Source organism: Pseudophryne corroboree, chromosome 1 (assembly GCF_028390025.1).
Source record: "Pseudophryne corroboree isolate aPseCor3 chromosome 1, aPseCor3.hap2, whole genome shotgun sequence".
NCBI lineage: Eukaryota > Metazoa > Chordata > Amphibia > Anura > Myobatrachidae > Pseudophryne > Pseudophryne corroboree.
This window is the reverse complement of record NC_086444.1, coordinates 608039896-608058596: the sequence shown is the minus strand read 5'-3', so window position 1 is coordinate 608058596 and position 18701 is coordinate 608039896. Positions and strand designations below refer to the sequence as shown.

At 45.6% G+C, this 18701-nt stretch overlaps 1 protein-coding gene across 1 annotated transcript; it reads right to left on the bottom strand.

The window, feature by feature from the left end:
* Positions 1–11998: 11998 nt before the first annotated feature.
* On the bottom strand, positions 11999–18238 carry LOC135037904 (uncharacterized). Its single transcript, XM_063954601.1, has 6 exons — positions 18229–18238; positions 17673–17741; positions 16562–16591; positions 15594–15713; positions 12273–12311; positions 11999–12122 (listed from the first exon to the last, which is right to left on the bottom strand). The coding sequence occupies exons 1-6, from the start codon at positions 18236–18238 to the stop codon at positions 12061–12063; spliced, it is 330 nt and encodes a 109-aa protein (XP_063810671.1). The 3' UTR covers positions 11999–12060.
* Between the last annotated feature and the right edge of the window lie 463 nt (positions 18239–18701).

The window sequence follows — 18701 nt, the reverse complement described above, 5'->3', positions numbered from 1 at the left end:
GATAAAACGTAAGCGGGTTGTCACACACCTGAAGCGGTTTCGACCTCAAATTATATTTCTCCAAGAAACCAACTGGATGGCGGGCGCCTCCTCTGCTCTTCGGGCACCATGGTTAGATAGATGTGTTTCTGCAGATAACGCGAGGAAGACTAGGGGGGGTGGCGATTCTATTTAGCAAACACCTACACTATACCGTTTTAAACTCTGTAGCTGACCCGGGGGGACGTTATTTAATCTTGGACGTAGAAATTTGGGGTAGCAAATACACACTGGTTAACGTATACGCACCAAATGGCGAGACAGCTGCTTTTTTCCAAGAAATTAGCTCTCAACTGCTTCAACGTAATAATTCTCAGCTTATCCTGGCAGGTGACTGGAACACAGTTGACGATCCCACTATTGACAAACGCCCTATCCCGCGCACTTCCGGTTCCCCTTCTTGGACACATCTCCAAACACTGAAAACCTCCCTTCAGCTTACTGATATTTGGCGTCTCCTCAATCCCTCTGACAGATCATTTACTTTCTTTTCCGGGGTTCACAGCTCCTGGTCCAGGATTGACTCCATATTGGTTGCAGACTCCCTAGTGACGCGAGTCATGAAAGCTGATATACACAACATTTTGATATCAGATCATGCTCCTGTGACATTGACGCTGCAAAGAACTCTTCAGTCAGGGGGCTCCAGGATTTGGAGATTTCCAAGCTATCTCTATAACTGTGATGATTTTAGAAAATTTTTGATAACAAGCTGGGCCAACTATTTAGACGATAACTTGGAACATTGGGACCGCCCAAACATTTTTTGGGGTGCGGCAAAAGCAGTCCTAAGGGGTCAAATTCTTGAGTATGTTCATAGATTGAAAAAGAAAAACTTAGCGATTTACACCACCTTACACTCAGAATTAACTGATGCAATGCAACGCCATCTTACCCTACAGACGGAGGAGTCCTTTCGACTTTACTTACAGGCTAAACAGCTCTTAAACGACCACTTACTAGCGCAAGCAAAACGTGACGTGGTATTTTCTTCCCACAAATACTACAGATGGGGTAATAAATCCGGTAGACTACTGGCAACCATGGCTAGGAAAAAAACGACACGCAAATTCATAACAGCTGTTAGGCACCGTGCCTCGGGACAACTCCTTACCAATTCCCCAGACATATTAGATCATTTTGAATCTTACTTTGCGGACCTATACTCAGATCTCCCCTTCATCGAATCCACCCACACCACACTCCTACCAGACACTTTATTACCGCCAATCGCGACTGCACAGTCGGATCTACTGGTGAGACCTATTACAGAAGACGAATTGGTCTTGGCAATGTCCAAACTCAAGTTACATAAGTCTCCAGGCCCAGACGGCCTCTCTAATGAAATTTACAAAATCCTCCAGCCCCATGTGGTTCCGACTCTGCTAAAAGTGTTCAACAGTCTTTTGCAGCATCGTTCCCCCTTCCACCACTTCACGACAGCACATACTATTTTAATCCCGAAACCTGCGCATGACCCACAATTGGTGTCCTCGTATAGGCAAATTACGTTGCTAAATACAGACATAAAACTATTTACTAAGATTCTAGCAGACCGGCTGCAAACTATTCTTCCCCACACTTTAACTAACCACCAACTTGGCTTTGTTCGCAATACGCACGCGGTTAAGGGAATTAGGGCGGCGATTGCAGCAGTTATAGCTTCTGCTCAGTCGCCCCAATCCAGAAACATACTCCTCAGTTTGGACACCACCAAGGCCTTCGACACAGTACTCTGGCCCCATCTCTTCAAGGTCCTAGAACGTAGACGATTCCATCGAGACTTTATTGAAATCATTCGCTACCTATATGATTCTCCCGCGACTTCCCTTTTGCTTAATGGCTATATGAGCAACCCGGTGGTGATGCATCGGGGCACGCGGCAAGGTTGCCCCTTATCTCCCCTGCTGTTCAACCTGGCCATAGATCCCTTACATCGCTTGCTGTTAAATGATAGTCAGTTTCAAGGAATCCAGGTTGGTCGCAGAAACCTAAAACTTACTGCTTTTGCCGATGATCTTCTGCTATATATCTCTGATCCGGAGGCTTCACTGACCCATATATTTAATTTACTACAGGCTTATGGACAAGTATCAGGCTTTAACGTTAACTGGGCAAAATCGGTGGCGCTCAGACTGGGGAATGGTTCATTTTTGCAGCAGGAAGCGACAAATTTACCATTACAATGGAGTTCGGATCACATAACCTATTTAGGGATTCGAATATCGAGGAAGCCAGAGCGCTTATATGCCCTAAACTTTACCTCGGCCATAAGAACAATTGAAACAGAACTTGAATCTTGGAAATCTATGCCTTTATCTGTTAGGTTCCTGGTGCTCAGAACAAGGGAGATGTTCATGAAGTGAGTCCAGAGCACCAGGACGTAACGCTGGGAAAGGGGAATGGAAAGGGAATAGCCCCTGGCGCCCTAACTCTGTTGTCTCACCCGTGCTATCGGAAATCCCTTGCGAGACTATGGTTTCTTGAGCCCTTGGCAGCCACGTTTGAAGGGCGGATTATATCTGCCCAACTCCGGTGCCCCCCGGTCTTAATGAGAGACAAAGGGAAATCCGAGGCAGAATGATAACAAGAGGACCTCTAACTAAGCAAACAGGCCAGGGGCTACAAGCTAACTAAAAACCTAAAGTATGTGCGGAGAAACCGCCAAAGGAAAAGAACAACAAAGGAAATGCTGATCACACGCCGACACAATACCTTTGTGTACCGGCGGTGACAGCATAAGCAGAACCCTCTGCAAAACACCAGGGACAGAAACAATAATGGAATACAGCGGCCTAGGCCAACGGACGCGGGAGAGCCGCTACTCACGGAACCGGTACGAATACTGGCAAACGGACAGGAACTTCTAATGCTGCCGACACTGACTCTCAGAACTGGAGGACAGGCAGAATCCCAAACGACAGACCGGTGGACACCAGGAAGCCAGAAGACTTGACCAGGGACAGGCAAAGCCACTGGAACTCAGGGCAGGAACGCCTCACAGCAGGACACGGGATCAGACACTGGAATCGACACAGGGCCTGACACAGGAATCAACACAGGGACTGACAGGAACCAGCTCAAACTTCAAGCAGACTGCAAACCAAGGAATATCACCAGCATCTGTGAATTGCAAACAGCCAGCATATAACAGAGAGGCCTAATTAATAATCCCATGCAGCTGCCCTGTTGCATGACTCTAAACTGACAAGATGCAATTAGCAGCCAGGTGAGGCTGAACACATGGGAACAAGCTGCAATTACACAGACTCACCAGCGGCAGCAGACAAGAGTATTCTAAAACAGAGCAACAGGAAATCCTGGCATGCAAGACAACTTTATAAACATAAAATAGGAATGAACCACTACCTGTGGTTCATAACAGTATCCCCTCCTTAAGGGTGAGCTCCGAGCACCCCATGACACCCACGGGGAACATAAACAGAAGTATAACATGAAATACAGAACAAAACTGCAAAACAGGAATGAGCCACAGCCGTGGCTCATAACATAACCCCCCCCCCCTTGAGGAGGGGTCAAAAGACCCCAAAATTCAGACTATCCAGAACAAGGGATACAAAAAAAAAAAAAACCTGACACACTGGTCTAACAGACAAGAAAACAAAAAACAAGCTGTAGCAACAACTTGTAACAGTGCCCTCCCCTTGATGGTGGCCACTGGACACAAGACAAGGGGAAAAAAAATCCTTTTTTTTTTTTATCAAGGCAAGAGTCAAAAATTACTTCTTTTTCTTCTTCTTTTTACAAAGCTCTTTAGGTCTGACCAAGGTAATTCCCCAAACATTGTCTGAACTGATGGTACCACCCAGCAAGGCTGCGTTCAAATCAGAGACAGGTCTCTTACCCTTGGGAGCTGAACTTTCTGGTAAAGTACTATTATTAGAAGAAGTCAAAAAAGCACATCCTGCAGTCAAAACAACGGGCTGGGACTCTTGTGCCGAGTTTACAGTATTTGGTGGACTCTCAGCAGACAAGACGGGTGACTTAGAGGAACCTGAACCAATTTCTTTGGAACCGTATCTTTTAACAATTGCATCACAGAATGCTAGGGGATCCTGAAGAATGGGATCTTCAGCTTTCATTAGACTGGTCGCCCACTCAGAAGGCTCTCCTCTAAAAGAATAAATCAGATAGAGCCCAAGGTTTTCTGAAGTGATGCCCAGAAATGGTCTAGACAACATAATAGTGTAATAGTGTTTGAAAAGCGCCAGAAATTGGGCGAAGTCCCCATCAAAGGTTATGGATGTTGAGATATCAGAGTCAGGATCTGTTTCCTTCTCATCTGACTGACTGGAGTGCTTTGCTAGGACCTGGTCACTATTGACCTTACTCGAGGCTGAGACTCTCTGAACCCCACCCGGGGCTGAGACTTTCTGAACCCCACCCGGGGCAGTGACTTTCTGAACCCCACCCGGGGCAGTGACTTTCTGAACCCCACCCGGGGCAGTGACTTTCTGAACCCCACCCGGGGCAGTGACTTTCTGAACCCCACCCGGGGCAGTGACTTTCTGAACCCCACCCGGGGCAGTGGCCTCCGGGAACCCCGCTGGGGCAGTGGCCTCCGGGCACCCCGCTGGGGCAGTGGCCTCCGGGAACCCCGCTGGGACAGTGGCCTCCGAGAACCCCGCTGGGGCAGTGGCCTCCGAGAACCCCGCTGGGGCAGTGGCCTCCGAGAACCCCGCTGGGGCAGTGACCTCCGGGAACCCCGCTGGGGCCAGCACCTCGGATTCTTTTACTGGGACCGGGCCGTTGGCCTCCCTGACTGGGATCGGGCCATCGGCCTCCCTCTCTGAGTCGATAATTATCGAAAGTTCTCCCGGGACTATGACTTCCGGGACTTTTGCTGAAGCAATAACGTTCAGATCCTCCACTAATGCTATGCTTCTTAAGTTCTTTCCTGGGGAAGCGACTTCTAGACTCTTCTTTGGGGCTGCGTCTCTCGAGACCCCACTTGGGGATATTACTTCAAAGATCCCTTCTGGGGTTTTGCTTCTCGAGTTCCCCTCAAGAACTATGGTTTTAGAGACCCTTTCTAGGGTTGCGCTTTTCAAGTCCCTACCTGGGGTAACAGCTTCTGAGACCCCTTCCGGTATGGACACCTGAACTATAATATTTGATGTCCCTCTATAAGCTAGGGCATCGGTACCGCTCCAGCACTCTGGGCATCGGGTACCGCTCCAGCACTCTGGGCATCGGGTACCGCTCCAGCACTCTGGGCATCGGGTACCGCTCCAGCACTCTGGGCATCGGGTACCGCTCCAGCACTCTGGGCATCGGGCACCGCTCCAGGACCCTGGGCATCGGGCACCGCTCCAGGACCCTGGGCTACGGGCACCGCTCCAGGACCCTGGGCTACGGGCACCACTCCAGGACCCTGGGCTACGGGCACCACTCCAGGACCCTGGGCTACGGGCACCACTCCAGGACCCTGGGCTACGGGCACCACTCCAGGACCCTGGGCATCGGGCACCACTCCAGGAACCTGGGCATCGGGCACCACTCCAGGAACCTGGGCATCGGGCACCACTCCAGGAACCTGGGCATCAGGCACCACTCCAGGGACTTGCAACTCCGCTTCCACAGGAACCTCAAGAGAGGAGAGAAACATTCTCTTTTGATTCCTGAATCTATAATGGGGCTCCCTTGCCAAAGGACCCCAATTATAGGACAGAGAGCTTTTTTGTGTGGGTTGTGTGACAAGTACCTCTGCCATAGTAGAGACAGGAGTAGGTCTTGTATCATGACTCAACTTGGCCAGAGGGCAAGACTCGTCACCACACTTTGGCTTGCGCAACTCACAGGTCTGCAGATAATGGCCTAAACCCCCACAATATAGGCATAAGTTTAAGTTTCTGCGACGCAGACGCTCCTCTTCTGAGAGCCTGGGCCGCAGAAAACTTTTAAACCTTTTCTCTTCAATTAAACCAGAGGATTCTCTTGTCACCTTACTGTGAACAAGAGTCTCTTTAGAGATAGATGTACTCTCAACGACTTCTGGCAAAATGAGCAAGATTTTAGTCAGAAGGTTTTGCAGTTGCTTTAGGGATTGCTGCAAAACTTCTAGTCGCTCTGGTCTCAAAGCACTGAATACAGAGTTCAGGGCTGCGAGAGATGCCTGCAGGGCTTGCATAGTAGACATAGGAGGATTTAAAACTAGACAAGACAAGACAAGGCAAGACAAGGCAAGACAAGGCAAGACTAAATTTTGCTAAACAAAACAAGACTTTTTTTTTTTTAAACACAGGACTGGATTCTAAACACCGGACTGGATTCTAAACACCGGACTGGATTCTAAACACCGGACTGGATTCTGCACACTGAATTCTAGACAGGACTGGATTCTAGACTAGACACTGGACTGGGCCAAAAAAGAAAAAAAGATTTATTTCTTTTTTGTGGTATGGCTGGTGATAATGTTAGGTTCCTGGTGCTCAGAACAAGGGAGATGTTCATGAAGTGAGTCCAGAGCACCAGGACGTAACGCTGGGAAAGGGGAATGGAAAGGGAATAGCCCCTGGCGCCCTAACTCTGTTGTCTCACCCGTGCTATCGGAAATCCCTTGCGAGACTATGGTTTCTTGAGCCCTTGGCAGCCACGTTTGAAGGGCGGATTATGTCTGCCCAACTCCGGTGCCCCCCGGTCTTAATGAGAGACAAAGGGAAATCCGAGGCAGAATGATAACAAGAGGACCTCTAACTAAGCAAACAGGCCAGGGGCTACAAGCTAACTAAAAACCTAAAGTATGTGCGGAGAAACCGCCAAAGGAAAAGAACAACAAAGGAAATGCTGATCACACGCCGACACAATACCTTTGTGTACCGGCGGTGACAGCATAAGCAGAACCCTCTGCAAAACACCAGGGACAGAAACAATAATGGAATACAGCGGCCTAGGCCAACGGACGCGGGAGAGCCGCTACTCACGGAACCGGTACGAATACTGGCAAACGGACAGGAACTTCTAATGCTGCCGACACTGACTCTCAGAACTGGAGGACAGGCAGAATCCCAAACGACAGACCGGTGGACACCAGGAAGCCAGAAGACTTGACCAGGGACAGGCAAAGCCACTGGAACTCAGGGCAGGAACGCCTCACAGCAGGACACGGGATCAGACACAGGAATCGACACAGGGCCTGACACAGGAATCAACACAGGGACTGACAGGAACCAGCTCAAACTTCAAGCAGACTGCAAACCAAGGAATATCACCAGCATCTGTGAATTGCAAACAGCCAGCATATAACAGAGAGGCCTAATTAATAATCCCATGCAGCTGCCCTGTTGCATGACTCTAAACTGACAAGATGCAATTAGCAGCCAGGTGAGGCTGAACACATGGGAACAAGCTGCAATTACACAGACTCACCAGCGGCAGCAGACAAGAGTATTCTAAAACAGAGCAACGAGAAATCCTGGCATGCAAGACAACTTTATAAACATAAAATAGGAATGAACCACTACCTGTGGTTCATAACAGTATCCCCTCCTTAAGGGTGAGCTCCGAGCACCCCATGACACCCACGGGGAACATAAACAGAAGTATAACATGAAATACAGAACAAAACTGCAAAACAGGAATGAGCCACAGCCGTGGCTCATAACATTATCATACTTGGGGAGGGCTAGCTTGATCAAGATGATATCATTCCCCCGTCTGATGTACTTCATTCAAGCCATGCCGCACACACTTCTGCCTAAAGACGTTCAACGCCTCAATTTTATCTTTAGGGGATTCATTTGGCAGAAAGGGAGACCGCGTATAGCGTTAATCAAATTGCAACAGACTGTAGGGAATGGGGGAATTAACTTCCCCAATATCTTCTGGTACTCCCAGGCGGCCCAGTTACGTTACCTACATGGCTGGATGCATAACGATAACACATACACAAATACAGACATAGATAGAGAATTTATACAGGAGGGGGATCTCATTACATTTCTACATCTGCATGATCGGGAGGTGTCCGAGGAGCTGAGGGGAAACCCCTTACTGTGGAACATAAAAAAACTATGGAAAGAAATGCGACACAAACTAAATCTAAATGCCCACAAATCATTACACCTTCCGTTCGTGGCTAATCCTGACTTCCAAGAGGGTCAGGCACAATACCCGTTTAATATATGGAGGCTGGGGGGGGTGTCCAAGATCGGTGATCTGGTGGACATGCGGGGCTCGAGGCCGCTCACGTTCCAGGAGGCTACTACTATATACCCAACTCTGAGGGCCTTTCCGGTGGCCTTTCTTTTGGCGCAATACTATATTTCATCCACTATCAGATGTTTTTCACCTGGGGATTGGGATAATCCGATGGATAAAATGTTGAAACAAACCCCTAGGGTTAAGAAGGCTATCTCGACTGCGTATGGGTACTTTCGGAACGTCCTAGACTACTCGAGGGGTCCGGGAGGTGTTATGTCCTGGAGAGATTGTCTCCCGAACGTTGAAATTACAGACCTACTGGCGGCACACGTTAAAACCTGCAAATTATTTCCTTCTTCTAGATATAAAGAAATGTCTCTCAATATTTTGCATAGGACTTATCTATCGCCCCATAGACGACACTTGATGGGACTTGCGGACACACATGCATGTTGGAAATGTGGCACTCCTCAGGCGGATATGTTTCACTGCCTGTGGACATGTCCTTTAATCAGACAATTTTGGATTCAGATACGAAACTACTTGACGGCCAATCTGGTAAACTATTGGAGGTTGTCCCCGGAGTGGGCGCTCGTTGGTATTATACCACCGAACCAGCGCCTCTCTTTGGGCAGTAAAAAATTGTTGCTGGCAGTTAGTTTGGCGGCTAGAAAAGCCATCCTGCAGGTGTGGATAGCGAAGGATCCACCAACTCTATCACTATTTAAAGCCAAATTATTCTACCTCTTTAGGATGGAATGGATAAGTGTCCTGCTGGAAAAAGACACTAAGATACACAAATTCTTTGAGGTTTGGGAGAGTTATATAATGACCTTGTCGACGACGGTTAGGAAACAGCTCCACGACTCGCTGTCCAACACAGAATGGTTTCTAACTAGAATGGCTGCAGGAGATCCGCCAATAGTGCTTTGAAAGTTAGTTGACGAAAGGGGCGCTGGGGGCGGGTTGGGGGGGAAATCGAATACGGCACGGGTATTACACATATGTGTATGTGTATATTTTTTATCTTTTCTTATTTTAATTTCTTTCTTTTCTTATGTTCGAAAGTACAAATATGGGTCAGTCGACTGAGTTGAATTTCAGATCTGTAAAACAGATGATCGTCAGAGGTCTTGTTATTCACAACTGTGATGCTGTTGATTGCTTATAGCAGATATGTCCCTTGATCAAAGACTCAACTGTACTTTTCTTGTTCTGTTCTCTTATAATACCCTTCTACCAAGGATTGGAAATGTATTGAACATTTATGTATGTATAGCATGTATTGCTTCAATAAAAAATTTATGTTAAAAAAAAACAAAACTTTTTCTAGTTTACAGTTCTGTTTTGTGTTATTTTCCCCCTTAGTAGAGAGAGTCTACAGTGCACTGTATAATGTATCAGTAACGAGCCTTGAAACACCCCCCACCCCCTTGCTGTTATCACTACAAAGTCCATCCAGTTTTCCTGTCAGTCCATACATTTGCGCTTGAAGGTGAGTCACCTTGCCCAGAAGGTCTCTCACCAGCCCTGGGGTTGTGCTCCAGAATAGAATGCTTTGGTTTTCACCATCTTCACACTATGGAGTGCACTCTACAATACACAATAATAAGACTCAAGTACATGTACAGTACAGTAGTAACAGTACAGTAGCAAATTATGGTTCAATTACAGTACGCAGAGCGCATGTGCTTAGCTATTTTACTAAAAACTTAGCTGTTTTGCTGTAGCATCTGCTGCGCTTTTCAGTCGCACTGGTGTTCGTTAAATGATTGACTGGAAAGGGGCGTTTCTGGGCGGCAACTCGTTTTTCCCGGCGTTGGCTAAAAAACGCAGGCGTGTCAGGGAAAAACGCGGGAATGTCTGGAGAAAAGGGGGAGTGGCTGGCCGAATGCAGGGCGTGTTTGTGACGTCAAACCAGGAACGAAACATGTGACTGCATTCAGCCATGCAATCTTGGGTGATAATACAATATTTAATACACCAATGCATTTCATTGTGTTCTAGGACTAATGACATCCAAACAATGATACTGTATGAATTCAAACAAAATACAGTATTTAAAGAAGGGGAAATTTGTGGGTAGTAACTGACTGGCCGTTTTCAGAGGAAAAATACAAAGTGAAAGGAGAAGTCATCTATTGTTTAGAAATTCAGTATCTGCATATGGATGTGTATTCTGGGCAAATTGGATTAACTCTTTTGGAGTGAAAGGAGACATCATCTATTGTTTAGAAATACAGTTTGTTTGACTGGGGGGAGGGTTGCCACTTGCCATGCAATCTGTTATAAATAGCATGTAGAGTACAGGTTGCGTCTACCTTATCCAAAATGTTTGGGACCAGAGGTACATATTGGATATGGGATTTTTTTGTATTTTGGAATAATTGCATACCATTAAGAGATACATATCATGGTGATGGGACCTAAGTCTAAGCACAGAATGCATTTACTGTATGTTACATACGGGTGGTCTTCTGTATGCCGGCGGTCGGCCTCCCGGCGCTCAGTATACCGGCGCCGGGAGCCCGACAACCGGCATACCGACACTTATTTTCCCTCGTGGGGGTCCACGACCCCCATAGAGGGAGAATAAAATAGTTTGGCGCGCGTAGCGCGCCACCGTGCCCGTAGCGTGGCGAGCGCAGCGAGCCCGCAAGGGGCTCATTTGCGCTAGCCACGCTGTCGGTAAGCCGGCGGTCGGGCTCCCGGCGCCGGGATGCTGGTCGCCGGGAGCCCGACCGCCGGCCAGCCGTAGTGAACCCGTTACATACAGTATACAGCTTATACACACAGCCTGAAGGTAATTTTAGCCAATATTTTTTAATAACTTTGTGCATTAAACAAAGTGTGTGTACAGTACATTCACACAATTCATTTATGTTTCATACTGTATACACCTTATACTGTCAGGCAGGGGCGAAAGTAGAACTTTGAGGGCCCCATAGCAAAACCTTAAAAGTTCACCCTGCTGGTGTCAATATCAAATCCCATGCAGGAGAGAGAGGAAAAAGAAAGAGAATGGGCAGGGGGAGACAGAGAGAGGGTTTCATGTAAAAAAAAAAAGAGAGTCAAGAGCGAGAGAGATGGTGTCATAGAGAAAGATGAGAGGGGGGGAAAGAGAGAGAGAGGGGTGGGGTGGGAGGGAGATACAGTTTCAAGGGGAGAGACAATATCAGGGACAGAGTTTCCAAAGACTGTTAAACTGTACACAGTAAGTATCACAATCGTACCTTCTTCGACGCAGTTCTTCCTCCTTTTTCTCAGTATTTCAGTGCATGGTGGGAAGAAGATAATAAACAGTGTAGCATGACAATGTACAGTGCACTGTATAATGCAACAGTAACGAGCCTTGAAACCCCCCCCCTGGTTAGGGGGGTGTAGATTGGTCAGGCCGCAGGCATCGCTTAGGCGCTAGGCAGCAGGTACCCAGTCGAGGTCCGCCTCCACGCATTACTTCCCAGTCAGGCGCCCCTCGCAGGTAGGCTATTAGCTGTGCAAAGTTCCAGTCAGTGACAGAGCTGCTCGCTTGTGTGTGCCTCCGCCCGCGGCGCTTTCTCTTGCGTATTCCTGTCCTAGGTACCAGAAGTGTGATCACTCGTCATCAAGTGGGCAAGATAGAGTCAGGTGAGCAAACCTGTATGCCGTGTGTGTTACGTAAGTTTGTCATCACATTCCCCACCCCTCACCCTGTTCGTGGGCGTTTCCGTCCGTGGTTGCACCGGGTGCTTCTGCACCTCACGGGCATCCAGTCATGTGAAACCAAAAAATAAACAAACACTTTTGGCTGGGATAAAGATGTACTGTAATACACTAAATGAACAACAACAAATACTGTACAGTAATAATAAATATTTTTTACAAAGAACGATAAATGTAGGCAAACAGGGTGTTTGCCACTGACATTAGTCTTCGGAGTTCTGTGAAAATAAAAAACAATGTACTGTATTAGAACAGGAATACAGGTTGAGTACTGTACAGATACAGATAAGATATAGATAAGATCTAGATACAGATAAGGTTGAGAAACAGTGGTGAAATGAACCTTAACTTAACAAAAAATGTCTTACCGGGAGGAGGTGGATTGCCAGATTCTGGCTGTGGCGGGACTGCAAAAAAACAAAACATTTTTTGTCATTTCAGGATGTACAGTAAATTTCTACAGTATTATTAGTGTCACTCAGAGGGAATTTTGGGGTAGTAGTAAATCATAATACAGTATACAGTACAGTAGAATACAGTACTGTACAATACTAGGCAACTCAATTGTGACAATCCTGAAAGTAGTTACTGTAGGTACAGTAAGTACAGTATACAGTACTTACCATACCCCCTACCTTCTAACCCACCTTTTCTGCAGCCTAATCCTAAAAACCCCTCCACAGTATAAAGTATACATTTTTTCCTATGTCACTATTATGACAAATTCATGTATAATATATGTAAAGTGAGTGTAGCCATGTATTAATAAAATAAATAAATATATGTGGTAATAAACAAGGTTGGAATAATTCTGGTTATGTATATAGAATCCATAAAGTATAGATTGTCCAGAAATATAAAACAAAATAATAGGTAATATCTACAGGGAATGTGTATATGTGTATATATATATGTATATAAATATATATATATATATATTTGTATGTAAATAATGTATATGTGCAGTTATGTAGGGGTTGTTTAGGAGAATATTGCAAGAGTGGTGTATTATACTGTTAACAAAGGTATATAGCTGTCATTGGAGATCACTTATACTGCTTGAGGAGTGTGTTTCCCTCATGCAGTTTAGATGGTGAGTTTATGGCGGCAAGACAGCTGCCTCGCGCTGACCGCGAGACTGACGTAATACCCTGCAGGGCGGCAAAGCGGGTGCTCTGTGTGCATCGCGAGCCGCTATAGTGATAGCCTGCAGGGCGGGAAGGACGGGGTCCCTCGAGCCGCTACCCGGACTGCGAGCCGCTGGAGGAGGCTAGGCGCTGATTGGCAGCAGGGAGAAAAGAGGACCAATAGGAGCCTGCCGGTCAGCGCGAGCTTCATGGTGAGGGGGATAAAAGTGGGTCCCCTTCGCTAAAGAGCAGCCTGCAGTTCCCTCGGTCAGCGCACAGTACTTGGATGCTTCCCCTCCGCCATAGAGCTGTAATATTGGCGGAGGACAGCTCCATGACTGAGGCCAGCACCGAATAAAGCCAGTGTAGGGCACATTGATGGGTGGTGCTGCTGAAGTCTCTCCGCTGCTATCACTCATCTAAGCTGTAAACACGAGTGAGCAGAGGGAGAAGACTGAAATGGCCACTTATTGATGTTTGCCTAGGGGGTTATAGAGCGTTCCATATGCTATGACTGCTGCCGCTGTTGTTTGAGCTGTAAACAGTGGGTAATAGGTAGGCTGATGGCGCTGCCCCTTTTATACACATAAGAGCTTGGCACATTGAGAGTGTTTCTGCCTCCTGCTAACACCAGCTGCAAACATTGGACAGGTGTGCGGAGCACTCTTTGATGTAATGTCCAGGAGAGTGAGTTTGCTACAGACTATGAGTGTAGCTGAGCCGGGCAGCTGAGGTACCAAGCTGTATGAAAGAAGTTGAGGGAGAGAAAGCAGTAATTCCAGTACAGCCTTACGTATAATAGGACCCAAGGACAGAGAGGTCAAGGAGCACAGCACAACTAATCGAGGAGTGGTGAGAAACAACAAACTCTTGCACTCACCTGTTGCACTTATAGACACTTATCCACAAGGGACATTGACTCTTACCAGTGGTAGTATAATAACTAACTAATTATAGTGCAAGGAAAGATATGAACTGCCTGTATGGTATATTTCATCACAAGTGCTGAAATATCTGACTTCAAGACAGTCTGGTTAAACAAAGTAACTTTAAGTACTGGGATCACTGCCAGACTGTTTATATAAACTGGATACAAAGGAAAAGGATACAATAGTGAAACACGAACTGTCAGGCAAAGTAAAAGAAATTACCCAGTGGAGGGAGATATATTAACTTGCTTCATACAGTCCGGTTAAACAAAGTAACTTTAAGTACTGGGATCACTGCCAGACTGTTTATATAGACTGGATACAAAGGAAAAGGATACAATAGTGAAACACGAACTGTCAGGCAAAGTGAAAGTAATTTACCCAGTGGAAACCTCCCTGACAGCAGAAAGCAAGATATTCATCTAACATATATGTATATATATAATAGGAATTCAGTCAACATTTTATTCTTCATCAAAACTTGGAAAAAGACTCAGCACAGATACTGATTCAGCTTAAAGTAACACAAGGCATTCAGGATACATCATTATAGTCACTTTTGCATAAGAGATATTACAAATTGCCAGAAAGTGAATGTATACATAATTTCTAGAGTACTCATTTGATTAATACTATATTTAATTTTAAAGTAATATATAAAGTATACATTTTTTCCTATGTCACTATTATGACAAATTCATGTATAATATATGTAAAGTGTGTCACGCATGACAGTTAGTATTGCAATCCAGGTGTACACCTAGGAATATTTTTATATTTGCCTAGGCATATCCGGTAGCTACCAAAAGGTAATTTTTTTGTATTGCATGCAGGTGAAACTGTATAGGCCTTGAGGGTAGGATTAGAGGGGAACGTGTAACTTACCAATTTGTATTTTCTTGTTATATTACAATCTTTGTAATATTATACAACTATAACTATTAAATGTATCATTTTTGTTTAGACACAATAAATCAGTGAGTAGAGTGTTAATATTATCTATTAAATAGAAATATTACCAGCTGCCCCAAGCCAGCCTAATAAATAATAATATATAACATCTGAGTTAAGCTTGGGTGGAGGCATTGAGTGTTAATAGTTTAGCGGTGTTTTAACATAATATTAGTACGTAACCAAGGGTTACAACAGTTTAGCCCTAACCCTCCACGCCATAGACTAACCTTAACCTCCACCAGCGATGCCTACACTTATCCATCCCTGGCGGTGACTAACCCAAACCTCTCTTCCCTGCAGCCTATCCCTAAACTCCCTCTTCTCCTTACACTGTAATACTAACCCTCACCAGTTATCGTAGCATCTAGTGTCAATGTTAACCCCCCCCCCCCCCCCCCCCCCCCACACACACCCCTGCAGCCTAACCCTATCCTGATCGCACCTGCCTCTTCTTTTAAGTTAGTCTCCCCTAACATGACTACTGTTTCCTCTGGCTTTCTCCACAAGTTTAGCAACGGCTCACCCACACCTAGCAATGGTCCTGCTGGATTCTTTCAGGACAGTAAAGTTCGTACTGGACAGAGGTGTCCATACACAGTAATGTAGACTTTTCCTATACTTTACAATATTTTTCCATGTACAGTACATGTACAGCAATGTACAGTGCAGGAATGCTTACTTATTGACGGTACAGATGTGCCAGCATCATGAAGTGGGTGGGTGGGTGGTCGGGTGGTGGTAGTAGCGGGAGTGCTGGGGGGTCCTGGAGACCATGTTTGGCCCTCGCCCTCCTGGAGGCCTGTCAATGGTAAAAAATAATAAAACACATTGGCCCCTGTACAGTAGTAGTAGTTACTGTATCGAACACATTGGCCACAGCATTCACATTGTCCCCAGGAGTGATCAAACAGAAGCATTCACCCCCACGTGGTTTAAATTTCACAAGGTGCACATCGCACCTGTGGACTATTTCAGATCAGATCGTAGATGTACTGTAGATGTGCTACATTTAGCACATCTACGATCAGTTCTACAATCAGTTTCACAGACATGCGGGAGTACGCCCAGCATGTCTGGCCCTACACCCCAGCATACAGTAGGTACAAAAGCATTGCATGGCTGCAAATATTGGGGTAGTAAAGCATAATACAGTATACAGCACATTAATACTTTGTACTGTAATTACAGATAGGAGAGGGCTACTGAGGCAGCTTGTCCCACCCTCCTCTTACTGTTCCTCCCCAAACTCTGCCATGAATAAACATACAGTACATACAGTACAGTATGAAATGCAACAAGGAAATCCCCATAATGCCCTACCACTCCCCACTGGAAAAAATACACAGTACTGTACATTACTAGGGCTACAGTATTTTTGAAGCCAAAATCCTAGGAAATGTTGTGGGTACTGTAGTTATACATGAATGGCAACCTTACAGTATTTACTGGATTTTGACCTGGTGAATGGCGAATACAGTACATTAAAATACTGTACTTTAGTGCAGTAGATTTTAACATACAGTACTGTACTGTACTGTACTGGATTCAGCAAGCATTGCAGAAGTATGAAGATTATTCCCAGTTGATACTGTAAACAGCCATGAGGGATCTTAATACTGAAAGTTATTAATAATTACAGTACTGTACCTTGGAGGTCTACCTCTTCTACAGGCGTTGCTGTAAAAAAATAGTGCACTGTCAGTTTACTGTGCAGTACTGTACCTCGAACCCATGTGAACAAACACAATACAGTGAATGGATAAAGAAGGTAAAGGTGGGGCATGAGATACACTTTACAATAATGTACACTGCACATGTGGTGTTTTATTTAAATTACAGTAGAGAAGGTACTGTAGGTTTAGGTCTCTACCGTAGATCTCACGGGGCCCTAATCAAAATGCAGATTTAGGGCACCCCTCCCTCAAACAATCCAGCATCCCCAATACTGTACTTAAAATAACACTGTACACCCAACCCCCTCCACTACACACCCAGCTTTGTGGAATTTAAAATGATATGCAAAATTAATGTACTGTATGTTATACTGTACAAAATACTCCAGAAATGTCCTATAGTGTATAAAGACTTGTGGTTGGCCTCTTATGGCAAGCAGAGAGCGTGAGACCTACAGGACCTAAGCAGATGCTTTGGTTAACTTGTGGTAAATCCGCCACTGTGTACTGTAGTGTAGAGACAGTGGAGGTCATTCTGAGTTGATTGCTCGCTAGCTGTTTTTAGCAGCCGTGCAAACACTTTGCCGCTGCCCACTGGGGAGTGTACTGTATTTTAGCTTTGCAGGAGTGTGAACGCTTGTGCAGCCGAGCTCTGCAAAAACAGTTTGTGCAGTTTCAGAGTACAGTAGCTCTGAACTTACTCACCCTTGTGATCACTACAGCCTATTCGTGTCAGGATTGGACGTCATACACCCGCCCAGCGTCCGGCCGACCACGCCTGCATTTTCTCCGACACGCCTGCATTTTTCCAAACACTCCCTGAAAACGGTCAGTTGACAGCCAGTCTTCTTGCGTTCTGCCGTGTGAATGGAATCGTCGATAGATTCCATTCAAACGGCAAGGAACCGTCTTACGATGCGCCTGCGCATTGCAGTGCATACGCATGCGCAGAAAAGCAGATTTTTACCCTCATCGCTACACAGGGAACAAATGCAGCTAGCGATAAACTCGGAATGACCACCAGTATTACTAAAAGTTAGAGACAGTACAGTCAGTAATGTACTATACAGTACAGTAGTTCTTACATGGTAGTGGAGGAGTCTCAGGCCACTCCCCATCCTCAGATTCCTCCTCTGGTAGTATGGGGGAATGCACTGTGGATAAAGAAATGATCGTTCACTTTCTGAAATGATAGTAATACAGTACAGCATACAGAAATACTATACAATATCATACGGCAGCACATGTGAACACCAATAAAGTACAGTAAGAAGATTATTGATGCTGGAGCCCAACATTCTGTGTACTGTAATGTAATGTGCTGTACCATGGAGTGCCCGAAGAACAAATCAATCACTAATACAAAAGACAAATCTGTGTTCTCCTACAGTACCTACTGTACTGTATGTAGCTACTGTATACTACTCTACTTTGGACAGCATGCGCAGAAAGGTGCAGTACTGTACAGTGTCCATACAGAAAAACAGGGGAAGACCAGCAGTAAGATGGCTTGACAACTACAGTTGTATGTTGTACAGTATCTTCAGTACTACGTACAGTATACTATCACACTATCAACACTGAGCCGCTTCAGGGAAGATACAAATTTGCTTAGGGCAGCAATCCATAGGGTCATCATACTGTAAATCATCATTAACAACAGAACATGATGTACAGTACAGTTCAGTACTTACAGCCTGGGAGAGGCCTGGAAAAATAATAAAACACATTGGTCCCTGTACAGTAGTTACTGTATCAAACACATTGCCCACAGCATTAACACTGTCCCCAGCAGTGATCAAACAGAAGCATTCATCCCCACAGGAATAAAGCACATTGCCCCCCCACAGTAATCAAACACATTGGGGGTAATTCCGAGTAAATCGCAGCAGGAATTTTGTTAGCAATTGGGCAAAACCATGTGCACTGCAGGTGTGGCAGATACTGTATAACATTTGCAGAGAGAGTTAGATTTGGGTGGGTTATTTTGTTTCTGTGCAGGGTAAATACTGGCTGCTTTATTTTAACACTGCAATTTAGATTGCAAATTGAACACACCACACCCAAATCTATCTATCTCTGCACATGTTACAGTATATCTGCCTCCCCTGCAG